Source organism: Gadus macrocephalus, chromosome 13 (assembly GCF_031168955.1).
Source record: "Gadus macrocephalus chromosome 13, ASM3116895v1".
NCBI classification, from domain to species: Eukaryota; Metazoa; Chordata; class Actinopteri; order Gadiformes; family Gadidae; genus Gadus; species Gadus macrocephalus.
The window spans coordinates 10,566,665-10,588,590 of NC_082394.1; the positions used below are offsets into that span (position 1 = coordinate 10,566,665).

The following is a 21,926-nucleotide window of genomic DNA, read 5'->3' on the forward strand; positions in this document are numbered from 1 at the left end:
TCTGCTGTCTCAACCTGGCAGGGATTTTATTATGGTCACGCCTCAATGCTGTATGAGGCGTTTGTCCTTTAGCTTGTCCTCAACATAATGATAATGATCTACTGACAATTTGATCGCTGGTCATCCTGCCGGGTTCTAATGCATATTTGTGGGGATAACAAGCCGGGTGCAAGCATCACCTTCATCTATTTATGAGGATATTACAAGCCCCCGCACACACAGCCATTCACAAACACATAGGCACACAATCACAGACAGACCGAGAGTTCAATAAACACCAAAGTGCAGGTTTATGAGTAACGGGCCCGCCTCCTGTGGCCCTGCTGTTCAACGTCAGCTCTACTTAACCTGACAAACGTCTATCCGGCTGCCGCTGGCACCAAACAACACAGACCCCTTTATGAACCCCGTGAGCAAGCAAACCCAGTAGCAATGTATTTTAATCTTTCCTGCAAGAGATAGAGATCTGCAAGGGCAGCCGAGCTGATCACCCTGCTGCACGGGGAGAAATGTTTTGGTGTGAGAGAGAGAGGGTGGAGGGAACGGACATTGGCGAGGTGAGGTGAGGGACGCAGGGGCCGTCTCTATTGTGTTTCTGCCGGCTATGAGCTTTTCCTAGTTTCCCGGATTCCCCTGTGATGAGCGTTGAGGACTGACGGATGATCGCTCGACCATTTCCTGCTGACGGATTTAGAGCACCCAGGGGCGGCGCCAGTGGGAGCAGAGGATGCTCTATAACGTAGCGCTAATGTGGCCATTAAAGCTCACACGCCGAGCCATACCCTCACATAGCGCGCAATGCACAGAGTCATGATGTCAGAGCGATGCCCAGGCACAGTCTATCAGGTCTTGGACAATTTATTCCAGGTTTCTGACCTCCCCGCCTCTCTCTTTTACACACACATAAACACACACACAAACACTCATACATACACCTCCCCAAACAGACACAACACACACACACACACACACACACACACACACACACACACACACACACACACACACACACACACACACACACATAATGTACACACACATTCAGTCTTCTGTGTGTGTGTACGCAAAAAATCTTCAAAGCCTGATCCTGAGGATGCTGAGCACCTGAGGCTGTATAAGTCTCGCTCTCTCTTCTTTCTCTGATCTCTCCTCTCTCTCTCTCTCTCGATCTCTCTCTCTCTCTCTCTCTCTCTCTCTCTCCTCTCTCTCTCTCTCTAGCTCCCTCTCTCGGCTCCTGCCATCCTCAGGCTGCCTCTTCCTCTTGTGCAATCTCTTCCATAGCGGAATTCCTCTCGGGCTTAATCGCTCTAATTTTCCCCTTGCGTTGGTCAGCCCTGGATGTACCGGTGCATACGAAACCTCTCAATGAACGCACGGCTTGCCGCGCACCATTTCAGTACTTTACCGCTTAAGGCGGAGCCAGATTAATCAAGCTTTTTTGCTGAATCTGAGGGTGATTCTTCGCCTTGCCATTATCGTCATTGTCTTACCCAACCCATGTCAAACAGGTCGTGCGGAATTAATGGCCCATACCGGAGATAGCGAATGGGTATTGTTTCAACTTCAGTCAGGTCCCATTTGGGAATGTTTAACCGCCTTCATCGCTGAAGGCTTTTTTCATTGTTTTGGTTTTGGTGTACACGATAAGGACCTTGTTGCACACAATAGGAGATTTGATCTCAGGTTATCAGCATCATCCTCAGCAACAATGACAGGAGCTCTCTACCCCTCATGACGATCTTTGTCCTGGTCTCGTTCATGGGGTTTAAGCATTACCAACGCAAGACTCTTGCCTGCTTAAACCAGGGCAGCCTTACTTAAAAAGTGGTTCCTTGATGCAACTTGATGAAATGCTTTGAAACAGAATAGTATTCCGGCCCCCCTCGTCTTTGAACGAGCTAGAACACAAGATGAGGCTGAGGCAGCTGTCCCACTGACAGAATAATAAGTCAATGGTCGAAGCTGGGACTGAAACGGATGCAGATCAATGCAACGGTCTGGCCTCGTACGTTTGGCTCCTTCTTCTCTGCCCGACTCAATGATTCCCTGTTGTATGTTGTTGTGTAGTGCATTTTATTGTCTGCTGCGGCTGTCTTGGCCGGGGTTTATCTTCTAAAAGAGTTGTTGAATCTCAATGAGAACAACCTGGTTAAATAAAAGGTTAAAACTGAGAGAACATATGAAAAGTACCCCTTATACATGTGTAACCCTCTTCTCCTCCTCTTCCTCCTTCTTGTCCTCCGCCCTCCTACCATCTTCTCCTCCTCTTCCTCCTTACTGTCCTCCTCCTCTCTCTCCTCCTCCTCCTCCTCTTCCTTCCTGTGGCCCCCAGACGAGGGCCCCCCCTGTACTTGTCCCCTGTGTGCCTCGACTGGAGCAGCTGTGTGCCCCACAGCGAGGGCCTCCAGTTGTCCCGGACCTGGGGGCCACCTACCTGGAGTTGCCCTCACTCAACCACGTCTTTGTGGGACGCTACTTTGGCAGTGTGGTGGGTGATGCTCTTATTCTGGGCCTCCTTGTGATGCCCAAACACACTGGACCATCTCCCATTTGATGTCAGCATAATGACCTAGTGAAAATATCAAGGGGACATATTATACTACCAGGTGTGGTTGTGATAAATAAGATAGATGAGCAACGTTTACTAAAGTCCACTGGTTAGGCTGGTAGCACACATCTAGGCGGACACGCCCACTTGTGATGTCAGAAGAGGCAGATTTTCAAAACAGCTTGTAATGGCTAATCACACTCACATCTTGGTGGTATAATATGTTACCTTTAAGTGATTAAGGTGCAAATTATTGATAACGAGGCTGAAGCTCCAGACCTGGGTAACCAGATGAAGGTAGATCTGATTAAAATGTAAGCTATCAGATTGTGAACATGTGAATCATTTCAATAGGTAGGAATTGCTCTTCTTTAAATGCTACAGTTCCTGAGCCTGGCGTAATACACAGGACACGTAATTATTGTTTATTCCCGCAGAAACTTTGCACTGGTGACTCGTGCTCAATGGTCGTCAGCATTAAATAAACAAAGAGGCATCGATATTTACATAACAACAGTAAATAACGTTGAACACTGTAACGGCAAAGCTTGTTGGTTGCTCCTCAAACTAACCAAGTCTGTATTCTCCTATGTTTGATTCGTCCCCAGCTGGAGTTCTTCATGATCCAGTGTCTGAAGCAGAAAGCCAAAGAGAGACCAGATAAGAGGCGTGTCAATAAAGTGAATGAACCCACAGCCTCCTCACTTGGAACAACCAGGTCAGAGGTCAATATGGTGCTCCCTCTACTCTGAGATACAGCTCTACACACAATGTTTCTATGCTTGCGCATTAAGACATAATAGTCTCCCACAGGACGTATTTCTGAGGGTATTATTATTTGTTGATATTGAGTTTGAAGAGCTATGAAATGAGTGATGAAACGGGTGAAATATATGAACTTGGCTGAACTTGATCATTTCATTTGGAACGGCAAAGCAACGGCAAAATATACCGGTATACCTCTTAGGTCTAAATTATAAATCTTTCTCTGATGATAAAATGATAACTATAAAACGATGAAACTATAAAAGGATAAACCTTTATGAAGCAGGGGAGTGCTTTCGCTGAGACTGGCTATTTCTCGCCTGCTCGTTTCCTCTCTGCATGCACACTGTTAGACCCATTCACCCCATGACGCCACCCACCATTTTGACATTTTCCCAGCCAGTCTAAAATCGACCAGAGTAACGGCCCGCTTCGCTCTCAGTGATTTGCTCAAGGGCATATCCCTGCCATTTCTGGCAGAGGGAAGGGGGGGGGGGAGGGGAGCGAGGAGAGGCAGAGGCGTCTAGCGCACGTCTCTCTCGTTCAAATTGTTGTTCCTCAAACAAATGGTCATTTGAATTACGGTTTGACCTTCCCCCTCGCGCTGGTCTCTAATCCGCTCCCCAGCCGCCGTACCCTCTGCCCGCGCCGTCGAAGGAGAGCCCCCATGGGTCCCTGTTCCTAAATCACAAAATAGGTTAATCTGTTTGCGTTCTCGAGGTGCTGTAATATCGATCCGTCCACTGAGTCTATCTCAGCCCGGAAACCGTGACCCTGAACATCACAGAGGGCAGTGCGCTGGCAGCAACGGCTTCTTCGTCTCCATTTGTAGGTCTCACTCCATTGTAGGCTTGTATGAGATGCGGTGCTCCGGAGCCAGCCCTGAATATATATGGCAATGGTTCAGCGACACGCTTTAGGGACCGTTAAAAAGGAGATGAGGTCTGCTGCGGGGCTATTATTTACATGGCCATTACCTGTAAGACCTCCTCACTCCGGGCCTGCCGAAGCACCTCGCTTCATGCATCATTATGTACTTAACTCCTTGTCTTTGTCTCACACCTCTACATATCTTTATCCGGCTCGTCCCTCCACCTCTGGTTTTCCAAGGGTTGTCGTCCCCTTCTCCTCTCACATCCACAGCCCCCGTTCGGTTCCTCCTTGTTGGCTAGACATCACAGTATTCCTTGTTCCACGACTCATTATTCTCACGCCGTCTATGTCTCCGCATCCATCCGTCCTCTCCTCCTTCTTAACGGTCACCATTGGAGGGGATGAGGTGTTGTGCCATTGATTGTTCCAGAACGACGCTCCATCTCTCTAAACCTCCCCTCTCGCCCGCCCACTCCCTCTCCCCGCTCCTTCCCTTTTTGTACCCCGACGCCTTCCTTCCTTCCGACGACCCCCCCCCCACACCTCCCTCCTGCGGTGCAGCCCGCCTCCCTCCGATCCGGGTGGAGGAGTCCAGCTTCTCCCAGGACATGCAGTGGCTGCTGGAGCGCGGCGTGCAGTTCGCTGACGTGGCCTTCTTCGCCGGGGATTCTGGGAAGGAGCTGGGCTGGGCGCACGCGGCGGTACTGTGCGCCGTGAGCCCCTACTTCAGACAGCTGCTTCTGGGACCCAAGTCCAGGTCGGGGCCACTGTTTGAAAAGCCTTCAGTCGTGAATCATAGCGCTTTAGCCACCCCCCCCCCCCCCCCCCTGTCTGAAGGGTGATGAAGCGATAAAGTTTTATTGAATTGTATAAAGAGCACTTAGGGTGACTTTGGTGTCTGGCACTTCTAGGGAACGACCCCAGTCGAGGTGTATTTGTCGAGAGCGAGACGGTGGCCCCCACTCTCTGCTTTCAACGTGGGACGGCGGGATTATTGACGATATGCCGCGGCCAGACGGGCACACGGTGGGACGCCTCTCTCGCCTGGTGGTAAAGGACCCTCTGCTGTGCCTGTGCCTGTGGGAGACCCTCATGTTCCTTTACAGAGGTGAGGCACACACACACAGCCCACTTAGAAACCCACTGAAGGCTAGAGGTTCAGCTGAGGCTTCGCTGAAACAAGAATACATATTGCCAAGAAATCAATAGTCAACAGAAGTGGAGTCCTATGACTCAAGCCTTTACTCAACATTGCATATGACGGCAGCACAGAGAGCATAAAGAGGCGACAGTAAATCAGGCATTTATACTGTGTGAGTACAATCGTAGCATATGGGCGATGCGGGCCACTTACACGTCTAAACAGCCAGAACCAGCCGGCCCCATTAACCTGCACGCTCTCTCCACTACCTGCCTCCTAAGTAAATTGGCCCTGCCATCAGTCTCTGTATTACTCTACAGTTTGTCTCAGAAATCAGAGTAATTCATAATCTAAAGTCCAGAGGAAATATGGGGGAACAGGGCATTTTCCTTTCTTTCGCTTTGTATTTGTTTCGACTAACCATGTTGCTGGAGGCTGCAAAACCAAACTCGGCCAGCACTAATAAACAGTATGTGTGTCTGTAAAGGAGTTCAAATCAACACTGTGTGGATTGGCCGATAGAGCATTACACTCCCCTTCAGCCACTCACATGAATGAGTTTCTCTCCGGTAGAATATCTCCAACGAAACAGAAAACAAGGCCTAACTCCGCCCCTTCCAGTTCCTGATTCCCGACCCAGGCTCTGTGCTGCCTCCTCCAGAAGTTCTGCTATCAGATAGTAGGACTGCTTGAGTGAGATGACTCTAGTACACATGATAGCACTCAACACGTTTACACGGTTTTGACGTAGTTTGCTGGAGTCACCGCCTAACTGATCACCTAGAAGCGTGTATCTTTCCCAAATTGTATGTCATTAAAATTGCAAGGCTTGCAAGCTACAATCCTAAAGGCATAAGGGGAGGCAGCGATTTCCCCCTAATTGTGATGGTTCTTGCTGTTGCTATTACTAATGTGATAAGAGTCTTCGGTTTGTGCATAGTAGCTTTTGAGGCAGCAATTTTTCTTTTTCTTTAGGTGATGAATTCGTTTTTTATGTAGCTTGAGTTATTGAGCGATATAAGTGATATATGGTGTAAGGTAGGCAAGGTGAGGGACTTCTTGGCTGGTTTCAGTGATGCATTTTGTATGTGTGTGCTAGTGTGTGTTAGTGTGTATGAATGCAATAAGTTTGTGTTAGTAAAAATTATGTTTTGATTTGAGAGACAGGGAAGGAGGAGAGGAATTTCGAGGTGATGTGTGGCAACAGTCCCAGGTTGGATTCCCGCCCAGGGGGAAATAAAAGTTGCATGAGGCAGGTCATAAACCCCAGTGTGTGTAAGGTGTGAAAGGTTTGCTTGTTGTTTGTCCCCAAGGCTAGCATGTACAGCATTGAAGTCTTAGTTTCAGAGTGTGGAAATGCCAGCTGCTCTTTTTTTTTACTGTTTTACTGTTCAGGAAGTCTGTGCATGTCCTGGCTTTTTAAATACCGGGCGCCTGCCATAGTGTTGTGTCTGTACGATGCCACATAACCTCTTGACTGTTTAACGCCCGGTTGTCAGGTGCTTGGTTTAACAAGGGATTGCAAATATTAATCGTTTTGTCACACTGTCATCTTCAATGCGTCTACAGTATCGCTGCTTTTGCAGTATTCCTGGATTGAGTTCCTACCCCAGGGCGGTATCTGGATTGGTTCAGATTTAATCCTTTTAAGAAACTAGCTTGTGGGAGCGGAAATGGATTATCCATCATGAGCTAGTTTTGAAGTAAACATTTGTAAAAGTAATAAATTACCATTTTGTTAATGGTGTTAAAATTGACTTTATGCTTGGCCTTTGCGATTTTTTATGCATGGACACGGCCCATGAAACAGAATCATGTTATATTTTATCTCTGACAAAGTGCTTTAGTCTCTGAATAGCCTCAATTCATCACCGTAGAAACGGTTGTTCTGAGCTACATCTGCAATGACACATCCAGGGGGATAGAAGAGAGACGCTTAGATCTCATGCGTCAGAAGAAGCTCGGTGTGATTTAAATATCACAACTAATGTTTCCCGTGGATGGAACGCAGTCTACTTCCTTTGGTGACATGTCCTCTGGTTTATTCTGCATAAGAGGCACAACATGAATATGAAATGTGCCGCAACTCACAATAGCATTCTGCTACATTTCAGGTTGAATAACCGTGTGTTGCGACTCGAAGGACCTCTGAGCATTTATTTTGATCTGGCATTGTTTTTCTCTACAATGCACACAAATGAAGATGCACTAGCACTAGGAAACAATAATTTAGACAATATTGCCATCTGTTGGCTTTTATCCAGGACCTTCTTTTGTTCATTAACAATTGCTTGTCTATGGCATGCTTATTAAAAGTGTTGTAAAAGGAAATCGATTCACCAGGTAGTAGATGCCTTAAGGTAGATATTAAAGTCATCCCAAAAGGTAAATAACACACCTCTGCAAAGATAGCATGTTGGTATGTGGGCCTCTGTGTACACCGTACGTCATTTTACCAATTATCATAGCTATGCAAAATAGTTAAGGGAATTCTTATTGGGATTTATATCCAGCCTAAGCTGAGAGACTGCAGTGCTGTGCTGTACTCTGTTTTGCATGCCAGCCCTTCATTACGGTCTGTGTTTCATGTTCGGTCCGTATTGTGAAGGACCCTAGTGACATCACACACACAAACACTCACATACACAAATATAACAAATAATGTACACACGCATGCAGTATACACACAATAATTTAAATAATATAGCGTAATATAGTGTTAATGTGCAACACAAGAGATGGGACAACATAAGAAAGACAAACTGCAGTGTCCGCATGTGGCAGGGAGTGTGTGAGGCATGATGTGTGTGAATACGTGTGTGTGGCAATGTGTGTGTGCATTTGTCAGAGTGATTGCATGAATAAAAAGAAGGGAGAGAGAGAGTTGTTTGAGAGAATATAAAGAACCTGGTGAGGCCACACACATGCTGAGTGGCGTGCACACATGTGTGTGCAGGCGTGTGTGCGCTCGGAGCATTGAGTACAATGAGAAGGCGAGGCACATAGAAAGCTTGTGGAGAGAATAGGAGCGAGGGATGTGAGATTGAGGAGAGGGGGCTAGGGGGGTGGGAGGAGTTTAAAGAAGAAGGAAAGAAAAAAAAATAGCTTGCGTTTCCATGAGATAAGCAGAGCAAGAGAGAGCTGTGTGTGTGTGGGTGTGTGTGTGTGTGTGTGTGTGTGTGTGTGTGTGTGTGTGTGCATTATTTTTGTATGTTCAATGCTTAATGGAGTATAACTGTCTTCCTCACTCTCTGATCATTGAATTAGTGTGTAAGTCTGACCGTTTCTGTCATGCTGTTCTGTACTGCACTGTACAGTGCGGGGAATTGAAATATGAGTGGAAATTGTTTTCCAATTTCATTTTGAATGACTCTTCGTTCCCGGTGTAGCAGGGCAATGGAGACATCGTTGTTCCCTGCCAACACGATCCATCCCTCACAGGGAATCTGTGGACAAGAGCTGCTTGTCATTCAAGGCAGATTTTACAGGGTGCGTGTTTGTTTGCTCTAGGTCTGTCTCCATGGCATACCGATGGATTATTCAGGAGAGACGGTTTCTCTGTGTCATGTTCAGGGCAGGACGGGTTCTGCCCCGTGAACAGAACAGTGGTCATGTGATGTTAGACTGACAAGAGTTGTTTGAGTGAAGATAATTAAATGCATTCTTAGAGCGCTTTTCAAGACACCCAAAGTGCTTTCCATTAGTGAGGGAGTGTGTGTGGGATCTTAATCTGATGAGTTTGATTGTTGATTGTGTTCATGGCATCACATACTATCTAACATTTCAGGTTCATCCCCAGCCCTGTTGTTGAATTCCTCATCTCAGCCAACCATACAGTGAGCATCCTGCATCTTAGCAACCAAACACGACATATGTTCCCCGGTAGCAGCCTAGCCAAACTCCCCTCTTACCTGCATCTCTCTGTCTCTCTCTGTCTGTCTGTCTGGCTGTCTCTCTGTCTGTCTTTCTGTCTCCCTCTCTCTTTCTCTCTCTCTTTCTCTGTGTGCGTGTCTCTCTCTTTCCCTCTCTCTCTCTTTCCCTCTCTCCCTCTCTCTCTCTCTCTCTCTCTCTCTCTCTCTCTCTGTCTCTCTGTCTCTCTGTCTCTATCTCTCTCTCTCTCTCTCTCTCTCTCTCTCTCTCTCTCTCTCTCTCTCTCTCTCTCTCTCTCTCTCTCTCTCTCTCTCTCTCTCTCTCTCTCTCTCTCTCTCTCTCTCTCTCTCCCTCCCTCCCTCCCTCTTGCTCTCTCCCCCCTCAAACCACATGCAGCCCTTTTGAAGAGCTAATAAGCCGAGTGCTGCACATCCGCCTCTGTGCTCCCCACAGCTGTCTGTGTTACGGGTGGATGATACTGAAGCGCTCCGCCCCTCAATCAGGCTGAAGGGCTGTGCCAGGTTATTTAAAGGAGCGCGCCCAACCAGAGTGCATCATGTAGGGTGGATGTTGTCTCGCTGCCACAGAGATGGCGACATATCATAACTTATTTCAGGACTTTTATATTTTCCCCTTTCTTCTATTTTGGTCTGTATGGGTTGATGGTTAGAGAAGTTGATTTGTGGCTGGCTGCATATAATGTGGTTGGTTTCTGTGAATGCTTGTTTGTGTGTGTATGTCGCTATCTTTGGTGATAATGTGCGTCTACAGCAGATGACTAAGTACCATCGCTTCACAGGAACAAGTCGAAGGCTGAGGGTTATCTGTTTCAATTTCTAACAGAAAAGTAGTTGTAAAGGGTTATTCCCACTGTGTTGGCCTCTGAAAATGGGCAAATGCATATCGGCCGGAAGATACACCACAAATCATTTAACGCTTAAACACTTAAACAAAGCTAAGTTCGGATGAATGGGATTATTGTTATTTATAGGTTCTGTTTTTTCACAAATAGGATCATAACAATGTGAGTGTGTGTGTGTGTGTGTGTGTGTGTGAACTGAAGGAGGCTATTGCAGGTTGACGGTATGGATGTGTATGTGTATCTAATGTGAGGGTGTGCTGGGTGCAGGAGCGTGGGAATGGGACCACCTCCAGGAGGCCCTGGTGGAGAAGCTGAAGAACACCCTGGCTGTGGCACAGCTCATGGAGCGCATCCGCTCCTTCGTTGGCATGGACAAGGTGATAACTCACACACACATATACACCTATACACACTCACACACACACACACACACACACACACACACACACACACACACACACACACACACACATATATACACACACACAACACATGTACACACATACACGTTCACACACACACACACACACACACACACACACACACACACACACACACACACACACACACACACACACATGTAAAATATACGTACTCACACACACACACACACAAGCAAACACACACACACACACACACACACACACACACACACACACACACACACACACACACACACACACACACACACACACATATACACACACTAACACACACACACACACACACAAGCAAACACACACACACACACACACACACACACACACACACACACACACACACACACACACACACACACACACACAAAAACACACACACACACACACACACACACACACACACACACACACACACACACACACACACACACACACACGCACACACACACACAGTATACACGTTGTGGGACTGCTTAATTTATTTAGCAGTCCGTAATGCAATTCTTATTTGATCTTTTTGAGAGATAGTGTTACTATTTATGTGTTCAACGAAACACATAAATAGTACAACAAAATGTAAGGCGTTTTTGCTTTACAACGAAACGCCTTACATTTTAGAGTTTAATCACACATTTTGGCTATTTAAACCCACCATGCGCGTCTCATCTCATTATCCAATAAGCAACAATAATGAAACTGTAATTAACACAATTAGTTGCCCCTTATCCCATGTCAGCCACTGTGAGACTAAGCATAGCACAAATAATTAAATAAGCAGTTAGAGGCATATGTAGAGGGCAGAAGACCATGTTAAACAGCAAGCACTGTGATCTGTTTCCAATGCCAGGACCAGCTGTGTGAATTGTGTATGTGTATGTGCGTGCCAACATGAGTGCCTACTATTACCACAGTTAGAGGAAGGATTTGAGACCTGACAGGTCTGTGGTACCAGGCACGTTACGCTACACCATGGCTTCCCATCTGGATGAAGGAGGTCTATTCACCTCCAGCAGTGGTCAGCACAGATCAAACCCACAGGCAGCTAGGCTAGGCTAATGCAGAGCGACTCGTTCAGCTTCCCTGGATACGTGTACAGTGCAAGGTGCTCCCAGTCAAATGCGTTCTCTGTATGTCTTCTATACAAAGCGAGGGATATTTCAAACGCTTTCTAAAGCTGGTATGTGTATATCGAACACTCCCTGGGCACCACTGCTACCAACACTGTGCTGTTAGAATATAGTCAATTGTTGTTGTTTTTCAGTCGAAAGAGAAAAGTCAAGTATCGACGATGGGGTTCTGTGGCAACACACGCGAGTGGCTGATGAAACGCTTGCCTGTCTCCCACAACCAATAGACCAATCACAAATAGTCACATTTTAAAACACGGTGCAGAGCCTTTGTATGGATTATTATTATTTTGCGTAAGACATTCTTCTCAAGGGCCAATATGTGTCAGGAAGTCTTTCAATTGGCTGTTCAGTTCCCAGCCTTAGCATCAGATCCATAGCGGCTGTGCTTGGCAATTCAGCTCAGATGGCCGTGACTTGTGTGAAGCAGGGTTGGCCGACAGCCTATTAATATTCAATAGGTGAGCGAAGACCAATGCATAGAATTAGAATTTTGAGTCTTAGCAGCCGTGGCAACTGTAGAGTAGAATCTCCTCCATGTCTCTGAAGATATATAGGGGTGGATGAGTTCCTTTGCGCTAGAGATGTATGTGTGTGTGTTTCTTATTCTTGTCTTCCTTCTGTGTATGTGACTGTGTGTGTGTGTGGCTATGTGTGTGCGTGGCTGTGTGTGTGTGTGTGTGTGTGTGTGTGTGTGTGTGTGTGTGTGTGTGTGTGTGTGTGTGTGTGTGTGTGTGTGTGTGTGTGTGAGACTGTGTGTGTGTGTGTGTGGCTATGTGTGTGTGTCTGTGTGTGTGTGTGTGTGTGTGTGTGTGTGTGTGTGTGTGTGTGTGTGTGTGTGTGTGTGTGTGTGTGTGTGTGTGTGTGGGGCCGTGTATGGTTGTGTGTGTGTGTGTGTGTGTGTGTGTGTGTGTGTGTGTGTGGGGGGCCGTGTATGGTTGTGTGTGGCCGTGTGTGTGTGTGTGGCCGTGTGTGTGTGTGTGTGTGTGTGTGTGTGGCCGTGTGTGTGTGTGTGTGTGTGTGTGTGTGTGTGTGTGTGTGTAGGCCTCCAGGGAAACCCCCAGTGCGCGGGCGGCAGTCCTTGGCCCCCAGACCCTCGTCAGTCTCTTTAATTCTCCCCTCTACTCTGACGTCATCTTCATGGTGCAAGGCAAGTCCTCCCTGACACACACACACACACACAGGCACACGCACACACGCACACACACACACACACAGTCGTAAACCCGCAAACAGACACCCACACACAAGTGAATACACATATTAATTGAATGCACATGACTCTGACAGTGAAGAAAGGTCACATTAATAATCCTTGATTTAAGGATTATAAATATCGCATTTATTTGTTTTTGACCTCAAGAAAACACTTCAATCATATTGTTCACTGTGTCCCATTGCGGCATGATGTTGTTGATGACCAAAACAGCTAGGTTTCTCCTGTTTCCCCATAGCCACAATTTATTCCTCCTGCTCATCTGTATAGCTAGAATAGTTCCTGTGCTGCGAGAAGCCGTCCCATAAATGCTTCACTCCTCCGGCGTCCTCTGCCTCAGAGAGATGGAAGTTAGAGCGCTGCTCTCCCGGCTTTGGTCAGCACAATCCATCCTTGTGATTAAATTGGCCATCATATTCTTCACTGAAACTGTATCAAGCAGCAGTGAGAGATGGTAGAGGCAGCAGGCAATGCCCCAAGCATTCACTTAGCCTTCTTCTACACTAAAATCCCCCTCAGATCTGGTGGGCATCTCTATGCTGTTCACGAGGCAGGCAGCAGATTTGGGAAGTTGGGCGGAATAGTGCGAGCTCTGTCCGTTCAGTAACCTTAATAGAACATCACCACAAACGCATGACGTGCTGGTATGTACACATACCTCAGTATCAACCTCTACCCTTTAAAGCCCCTCCAGAAAACATACAACAGATAAACTCTCTGTTTTTTACTAGAGAACTACTGTGTATACGAAACAGTTGTTGCATCCATAAAACTAGAATGTATATTTAGGTTTTTTTCAAAATTGCCCTCACAGCGCTTGTTATATATGAAAGTATCTAATATGTTATCACTGTTGGTTAATGTGGTACACTTGGGCAGTGGTAGGCACACACAAAAACATAGAACACATACATTCTATTCCCCCCGTCTTGATGTATTCTTTACTTACTCATCAGATAACTGATTCTAATTTATGTGAATTCCAAGTAGTAAGAGTTCAAATTTGCTTTGAGTCTGGAAGACCTTAGCCCCCAGTTTGAAATTTGACCCTGACCCCTGACCCTCAATCACAGTTGATTCAATGAATCACAGTAATTATGTTGCTAAATGACCTTTTGGTGGAAAAATGACGCCACAGGCGTCGTTTTATTTTCTATTTTCGAGGATGTTTGAATCTGTAAGGCACTGATGTTTTATAATATAGCCTATGTTCAAGTATGCTATTCCTTTCTATCTGTTATCTGTGCTATCTGTCTTATGACTGAACAACTATCTATTTTTTGCTTTGTGGTTGGCATGTGTGTCTCTGTTTGTGTGTGTGTGTGTGTGTGTGTGTGTGTGTGTGTGTGTGTGTGTGTGTGTGTGTGTGTGTGTGTGTGTGTGTGTGTGTGTGTGTGTGTGTGTGTGTGTGTGTGTGTGTGTGTGTTTTCTCTAGGGAGTGTGTTGCCAGCCCACAGAGCGGTACTGGTGGCGCGCTGTGATGTCATGGCGGCCATGTTTAGTGGAAAGTACGCAGAGGCTCGGAGCCGAGTGGTGCCGATCCACGGAGTCTCCTCAGATACCTTCCTCTCCTTCCTGGAGTACCTCTACACTGACACCTGCTGTCCTGGTGAGTGTACTGCGTGACGATTCAAAACGCCCCAATAACACATGAACACCATCATTGCTGCTGCTGCTGCTTCGAGAAGCAAGGGAAGTATTGAATCTCATGCAAACGCTTGAAAAGCCATGTTCTAAAGGGTTAGGAAGGGTGTCTCTTTCTTGTTGATCTATGGAGGTGGTTTCCAACTTTTGAGTTTAGGTGTACCACCAAAATGTCATGAAGACCTTTCACAGACCACCTCGTATGCAAACGGTAAAATATAGACCAGAAGTAACATATGCAGTGGCTTAGCAAGGAATGCCAGCACCCCCATTATACAAAATTATTACTTCAAAAGGCCATGGCCAGAGGGCAACAGCGGGAAGAAAAAGCATAAGCAGCATAACGCAGCAGTTTATGCTGTAATGTTTTTCATTGAGGTTTTGTGTTCATTTGTGTTAACTTTAATAAATCCAATTTAACACAAAACCTCAAAAGATTTCAAGCTACAATATTTATGAAATAATAGCAAGCTTTTGTTAATAATTGAATAAATACATTTTCTAAGATAATTTTTCAGAAAATACAATATTTACCTAACAATATTTAATATACAGTATGTCCGACCTGCAGTTCCGTCTAATAGCTATATCTACCTAGCTAAATCTATGGCATGTATTTTGCAGTGTCGGCTGATCTTGGGGCTCTGAGATGTGAGCAAAGCTGTGTTTTTCCTTAATACTTACATCACACTGTCGTCATCAGCCTGCATACAGTATTTTTAGCCATTATATTTTCTTTATTTTACCTTTGAGAGGGCATGAAACCCACAATTGAGGTCTTGTGAATATTAAACACACAATAGCGACCAAATTGCCTAACGGTCCTTCTGAAACAAGATGACAGGGCCTTATGAAACCAAGTTTTTTTTCACAGGCTGCCAATGCGTCTCCCCGGGGTACTGCAGAGAACAGTAGTGAGCTGAAATTAAACCACATATACCATTCCCCAAATTGAACCATGCATTTTCGGGAACATCACCGCCCTTAGGTTTATTCACTAGCCTCACAGAGCCAGACGTTCCATATGGAGACTCTGGGACACTGCGTTGATTAACTGTCAAGAACCACCTACTTGTCAGGAAGAGGTCTTGATTGACATGCAATTATGACCAACCGTGGACCATACAACCGGGACTTTAATGGGATTGAAGTAAAGATAAAATAAAGATAAGATGTGTCAAGTGGGGCTATGTATATATTTCTGGGAATGACAATCCCGACAGCCAATGAGGATCATGTCTATAATTTCTTGTAGATGCTTCCTGGTTTTGCCTGCTCTGTGTATCAGATGATCAGGGCGAGACCCATGGTGACCTTGGGCAAGTGAACGGAGGAGGCTGAGATTAGCATGAGGAGATATGTTGTCCAGTTACATTCCCAGATGTGTCCTTAGAAAGAGCCATCACCAGCTTTTACACATGCAGTGTGCATAAGTGTGCTCAATAAAAGCACTCATTGGCAATGCTCACTGCTGATATTAAAGTCACTTAAGCGTGTTTTGCAGGTGGTCAAACTGGGTGTGGGTAATTTACATAAAGTCAAAACAAGGCGGAATCACCGCCAATGTATGTATTTTAGTCTCTCTCGGAAATATTTACACACACCCAAAACATTCATGGCAAAAATGTCCATTGGCACGCAAAGATTTGTTCAAGCATACCTCTTCATAGAAGATTTGATATCAGTGTGGCACACATATCGTTGTTTAACTTTTTTAAGTCCATTATGTATATTATATTAAAAAAGTAAGTTAGGACGGAGCCTCTTACACCTCCACGGGTTTAGGATGAATCAATCATAACCCCAAACCTAAAATAAACAATCGTGTTTGTATGTCTTCCCACACCCAAATAGTGGTGCTGGTGAGCGATATTCAACAAACTCCCTTTTGGTGCATGCAAAGGACAAAACGGGCTTTCACTTGCCCACATGCCTCTCAGTAGAACGTGGAAATAGAAAAAGAGAGCTGCTAAAGAGAGAGGGAGGCGATGCCGCTGTGCTGTTGCGTTTTTTTTTTTTTTGCTCAAAGTCAAGGCAAGGTTACATCTCCAGAAGCAGCCAAACAAAAGCCACAGGCGTCAGAATCCCCGCTGGAGCAGCGCAGTGGGTGCTGATGGTCGGCTTCAGCAGGGCAGCCCTACGAACAAGCAGTCTCTTTGATTTACACTGGGCTGGCAGCAGGGATTCAACCCCGTCATTCGGCCGGGGGCGGGATCAGTGGAGAGTTGGCATAGTGTGCATATTGCCCACAGGCGGGCTTGACTGACAGCTGGGATGACCAATTGTGTTTTCTAGAAGGACAGCAAGCGCAAAAATTCACTGTTGATTCTTGGCGACATTGTCAGGAAGCCTAACAAACTGAAAGCCAAAACAAAAGAACCATACTGGAAGAATACTGGCCACAGTTAATTACTCTCAATATATAGCAATTAAAGGTTTTGATGTGTTTGTGAAAGCCTACACTATCAGACTGTGCTTTGTTTGTGTGTGTGTGTGTGTGTGTGTGTGTGTGTGTGTGCGTGCGCGTTTCTATGTCCAGCCAGTGTGCTGCAGGCCATGGCAGTTCTCGTCTGTGCCGAGATGTACCAAGTGAAGCGCCTGCAGCATCTGTGTGAGGTGTGCGTGTGTGCCTACCTTCAGAGCATGCCCAGCAGGGAGCTGGCATCCACCGGTATCAGTGTGATCCGGCTACTCCGCCGTGCAAAGGTCAGTGCGTGTGTGTGTGTGTGTGTGTCTGAGATAAGAGAAATTCACTCGGTGTGACGGGAGCATATGCTGTACTGATCCATGTAGGACTCTAACGTCTTATGTGCCGCCCAGTGTCACAACGCCGAGCAGCTCTATGTATGGCTGCTCCACTTCATCGCCAACAACTACCTGATCTTCAGCCACAAAGCAGACTTCCTGGAGCTCTCGGGTCAGTGTCTGTTTGTATCCCCCCCCCCCATTCTCTCACCTTTCACCTCCATGGCATACAAGCCCTTTTTTTAGATCACACCATGCTTCCAGGATTCACCACAGGAGATGGCCTCACTCCAACACACTCTCTCATGTCAGTGAAAAGTAGAAGGTCAGAGTAGTCTTGAATATTACGACAGCATTAATAGGCTGAGGCTGAGCTGGGCTGTGGCGTTTACTGGGAATGCTCCGTTGCTCCTTCACACACTGGCCCATGGTTCCTTATAACCAAGTGGTCTGTTACAGAGGGGTTGTTATCGCCCTCTTTCCTTTTATTATTCCTTCTGGCATTAGTATGTATGCATCAGCCAAAGCATGTTATAAAACGGGGAGATAAGAATGTGACTCATTTCAGTGACGCACAGGATTTGTGAGGGAAAGCGTTTATTGTCATCTTTAGTCACACACAGGGAACTTGTTTAGGATCCATTGGACGGTCGTTAAAGGCACGAGTAAAGAAAAGGATTCAGCTGGACAACCAAATGAGAAAGAGGAATAATTCATTCGTAGTTTGTAAAAAAAGAAGACTTCATCAAGCGTGCCACAGACACTGTTGCCGTGTCGACAGTTATACAAGGCGAGACAGCGTAGGTTCGTGTGCTCAGCGATTAATAGACTATGTGCATTAGTGTCGAGGGCTGCCATGTCCGTGTTCATCAATGCCCGTGCATGTGTGCGTGTCCCCATGTGCGTGTTTCTATACGCCTTCGTTTGTATCGTCATGCATGTGCTTGCGTGTGTTGGTTGTGTGCGTGTGTGATGTGTGCGATGTGTGTGTGTGTGTGTGTGTGTGATGCGTGTGCGTTCCAGAAGAGGAGAGGGACCATGTGGAGAGGTTGCGTTGGCCGTCCAGGGGCTACCTGCAGGAGCTCAGCGAGTACCAGCAGAGGAGACGCAAGCTACGCAAGTCCCGCTGCACGGTCATGTGACGGCCCCCTCCGACACACACACACACACCCTGTGGAATACACGGGAAGGGGGAGGGGCAGGGTGGAGGGGGAGGGGGAGGGGGGGGGGGGTCACCAAACATGAGAACATATCAAGAACATTGGTTTGGGAGAGAAGACGGCAGGGATAGCAATATTATGGGCTGCGGTACTGGCTGCTTGGGGATTTCTGCTGGACGGCCGGAGTGCGGCGAAGCAGAGACACGCTGGGGGGGGGGGGGGATAACAACACAACAACACCAGCGCAGTGGAGCAGAGTGCAAAGGTCGCCGTGGCCCCAAGCAGCCAATGGAACGGCGTCCACCCGATGAGACCCGTGCTCCGTCGCTGGCGGAAAAGCCTGAGTGTCAAGCCTGGTCCAGTGACTCATCCACCAACAGCCATTCAAAATGTATATTTCATCTGACAGGCTGACTGAGTGTACATAGGTACCCATCTATCACATGAAAATGAAATACATCCCGAGAGTAGATATTTACAACCAATACTGACATACCAGGTGGAACAAGCCTGGACTGGACCAGAAACACCACTGTGCTGGACTGCAGCCCTGTATACTTTAGAGACGTTACTGGATAATTCTGTTCATCCCCTAACGCCTGAGACACTTTTACTAAATCCCATAGTTTTAACACTACATAATTGGCCCATGATGTCCGTTTACCTGCGTAAAAAACATTGAAGGGTTTCAATAAAAAATAAAAACAACTAAAAACTGCTTGTCTCTGGAGTTCAAATACATCTAAATGTCATGTAGCTAAAAGGGTTGCCTTGTTGGGAGAACATAGTGTAAAGCTTTCAGAGTCTGATGCACAACCCCCTAATGCCACCAGTAGCACATTCAGGTTTGTTTTCAGATACATGTGGAAAGACATCATATTATGTTATGTTACGTTCTTTTCCTTTTAAAAGACTACATGCATCAGTATTTCAAATGTGATTCATTATTCAACGTGTCTCGATGCCATTTTGGTCGAACAGGGCTATTTCTATGATCCATTTCAGAAAATGGAATACAATGTCATTCTAAAATGTAGATGAATATAGGCAACATGGCCTTTGGTTCATTTTTAAAAGGGTGCTTTTTGCATAATTTCTTAATGTTATTCAAGTTATGTGAATATTTATTCATGGTTAGGAAATTTAAGAGGTGAAATATATTTTATTTCATTTTGGAATAACATGAATCATGTATTATGATTTAATGGTGCTGTGATTATTTTTGTAAGCGATTAGATATGGAAGTTTTTTTTTTTTCTTTCCTTTTGTTCACTTTCGGTGTTGGGCGACACTTTATTGCACAGCACTTCAATCAACTGTTCCGACAGTTCGTTATTTTAGCATAAATGGTACCAACAAGTGAATTATGTTATATCCTCTTATCATTATAATAAAGACCATATTATGTAATGCTCGGTAGTAATATGGTTTTGGCTGAAGCTCAAATTCAAGTCGGCACACACAAAAGCTAACACTGTATCATGACGTCTTCATGGACCCACTGATCAACATATCAAATTGAAAATGTGTTCTTTAATACATCACTTAATGCCAATAGGATTTCCAATATGTGACCCCTTGAGGGAAATGAATGCACTGAGATTACACAGCTAATGGGAGAACAGCTGGAGAGATGGACTTTGAAAAGGGGGGGGGGGTCAAGCTATCACCACAGAGGACCTGTCAATCAGGAGGAGCCCATTACTAATCCTATGAAACTGATGTCAGGGTGTATCCGTGTTTTCTCAGCAATAAAATGTTACGTTTTTTGTTTGCTTTCACTCTTTTTACCCATGTGCTGTGAACATGTACTTAAACTAATGGTTGTATATCCCCCCCTCCACTCCCTTCTCCCGACGTAGCAGCTTGTCCTACCACTCTTATAGAACTGCCTCATTCTCTGTGTGTGTGTGTGTGTGTGTGTGTGTGTGTGTGTGTGTGTGTGTGTGTGTGTGTGTGTGTGTGTGTGTGTGTGTGTGTGTACCTTGCGCTGGCAGTGATACGTCACTGAAGCGCTCCAATAGTTTGAAGCATGCCTTGCAGTTTGCCACTCTGATCCAGTTCTGCCAAGTCACTGCCCCCGCCCACGCAATCATCGCCGATAAACACCCGTGGCACCTGTGGGAACGTAGACGATACACACGCACATCATTGTCAGTGAGGCACGTGATCACAGAACCATTGTGTGCACCTCCCCCCAGTATAAACAACACATTCAAAGCAATGGAAAAACGACTTCATCCACTTGATTATATTTAGATCATTTGATGAGTTCAGTTGCATTGATACTATATTTTATTTTCCACCGTTTGAAGTGAACAGCTGTGCATGATCACCGCATCATTTCCGAGACGGTAATTGAGTCACTGTGATCAGTTGGATCAAAGGGATACAGCGAACACTGGACATCAGTTCACAAATACCCGTAATGCGACTATACTACAAAAGGCCTACACATTAATCAAACAAGAACTGTCCACAGTAACAACATATTTCTTCAAAAATACTAAACAGCTACAATCGCCTCATGATCAAAGGAAATCAAATTGTAAACTTACCGTGCGAGCACCGGTGATTTCCAGGAAATAGTCTTGCATTTTGGCCATGTCGCTGCGTTTACTGATGTCAATACATTCTAAATGTCCTGGTTTAAATTTGTATTTGGACAAAACATCTTTGGCCATAATGCAATACGAGCACGTTGGCTTCATAAACATCACCACTTTGTCTCCCTTAACTGTAGTCTCGACAAACTGCTGAGCCATTTCTTCTTTTGGTTATAGTCGAGATTAATAAATAAACCCCCCGATATGATAACTAAAAAGAACTAGAAATACAATACAACGTCCAACGTAGTCGATAAATGAATCAAAGCACCAAACGGCAAGTTGTTGGCATTCGTAATTCAATAGTCTCAGAAGGGAGGAGTTATATCCTTAGGGCAGCCCCTTTCTTTAGTCCAGCTGCGCCTGCGTGTCGTTTCCTTGATGGTCTTGCCCTGGGCCAAGAGGATCCTGAATTGTAGCGTTATCCCGGTCAAACGTAACGCAACTTCCGGTATTCTGCTTCCTACAAGAAGTGTACGACGGCTTAACAGTCCCGGCGAAAGAAGAATAAATAACATACCGAGAAGAACAAGTGATTATGGTCATGTTTTAGTTCTCTCGCCAGAAAACTGAAAAAACGACACATTTATCATAGGCAAATAAGGAAAATAATTACATAGATTGGAAAACATTACCCATGTAAACAAGTCTAGACAGTTGTTTACCAGGTCAAACACAAATAGTAGTAGGCCTATTTGGAGTTTCTCAATAGAGCTTGAGTTGATGATCCCTTTCAACCCAAAGCCTCACAGAGAGGTGGCAATGTAGTTCAAATCAGAAAATCATTGGGTCTCAATGTAGTGATATAAAATACCAACAGTAAATATAAACTAAGTACACAACTTAAAGTCCAGGGACATTATCTGAATGAGAAAAAAGCAGCTACTAGACCAAGTGTAATAAATATATATTGTCAAGAGTGTACATTA

The 21,926-nt window shown here is 45.6% G+C and overlaps 2 protein-coding genes across 3 annotated transcripts; one reads left to right on the top strand and one right to left on the bottom strand.

The window, feature by feature from the left end:
• Positions 1–1,460: 1,460 nt before the first annotated feature.
• Positions 1,461–18,376, top strand: rhobtb3 (Rho related BTB domain containing 3). The gene is given in 13 exon segments (XM_060069791.1): positions 1,461–2,365; positions 2,368–2,412; positions 2,415–2,488; positions 3,157–3,237; positions 3,239–3,266; positions 4,748–4,943; positions 5,098–5,294; positions 10,327–10,436; positions 12,671–12,780; positions 14,282–14,451; positions 17,026–17,192; positions 17,280–17,403; positions 18,255–18,376. Coding segments are annotated over 13 exon segments (1,587 nt in total). The 5' UTR covers positions 1,461–2,199; the 3' UTR covers positions 18,374–18,376.
• glrx (glutaredoxin (thioltransferase)) lies at positions 17,812–21,330 on the bottom strand. 2 transcript variants are annotated; one of them, XM_060069794.1, is made up of 3 exons: positions 20,950–21,330; positions 20,376–20,509; positions 17,812–18,402 (listed from the first exon to the last, which is right to left on the bottom strand). In XM_060069794.1, the coding sequence occupies exons 1-2, from the start codon at positions 21,154–21,156 to the stop codon at positions 20,396–20,398; spliced, it is 321 nt and encodes a 106-aa protein (XP_059925777.1). In that variant the 5' UTR covers positions 21,157–21,330; the 3' UTR covers positions 17,812–18,402; positions 20,376–20,395. The 2 variants fall into 2 exon arrangements, with proteins under 2 accessions (XP_059925777.1, XP_059925778.1); XM_060069795.1 differs by having other exon boundaries at positions 17,812–18,397; positions 20,375–20,509.
• Between the last annotated feature and the right edge of the window lie 596 nt (positions 21,331–21,926).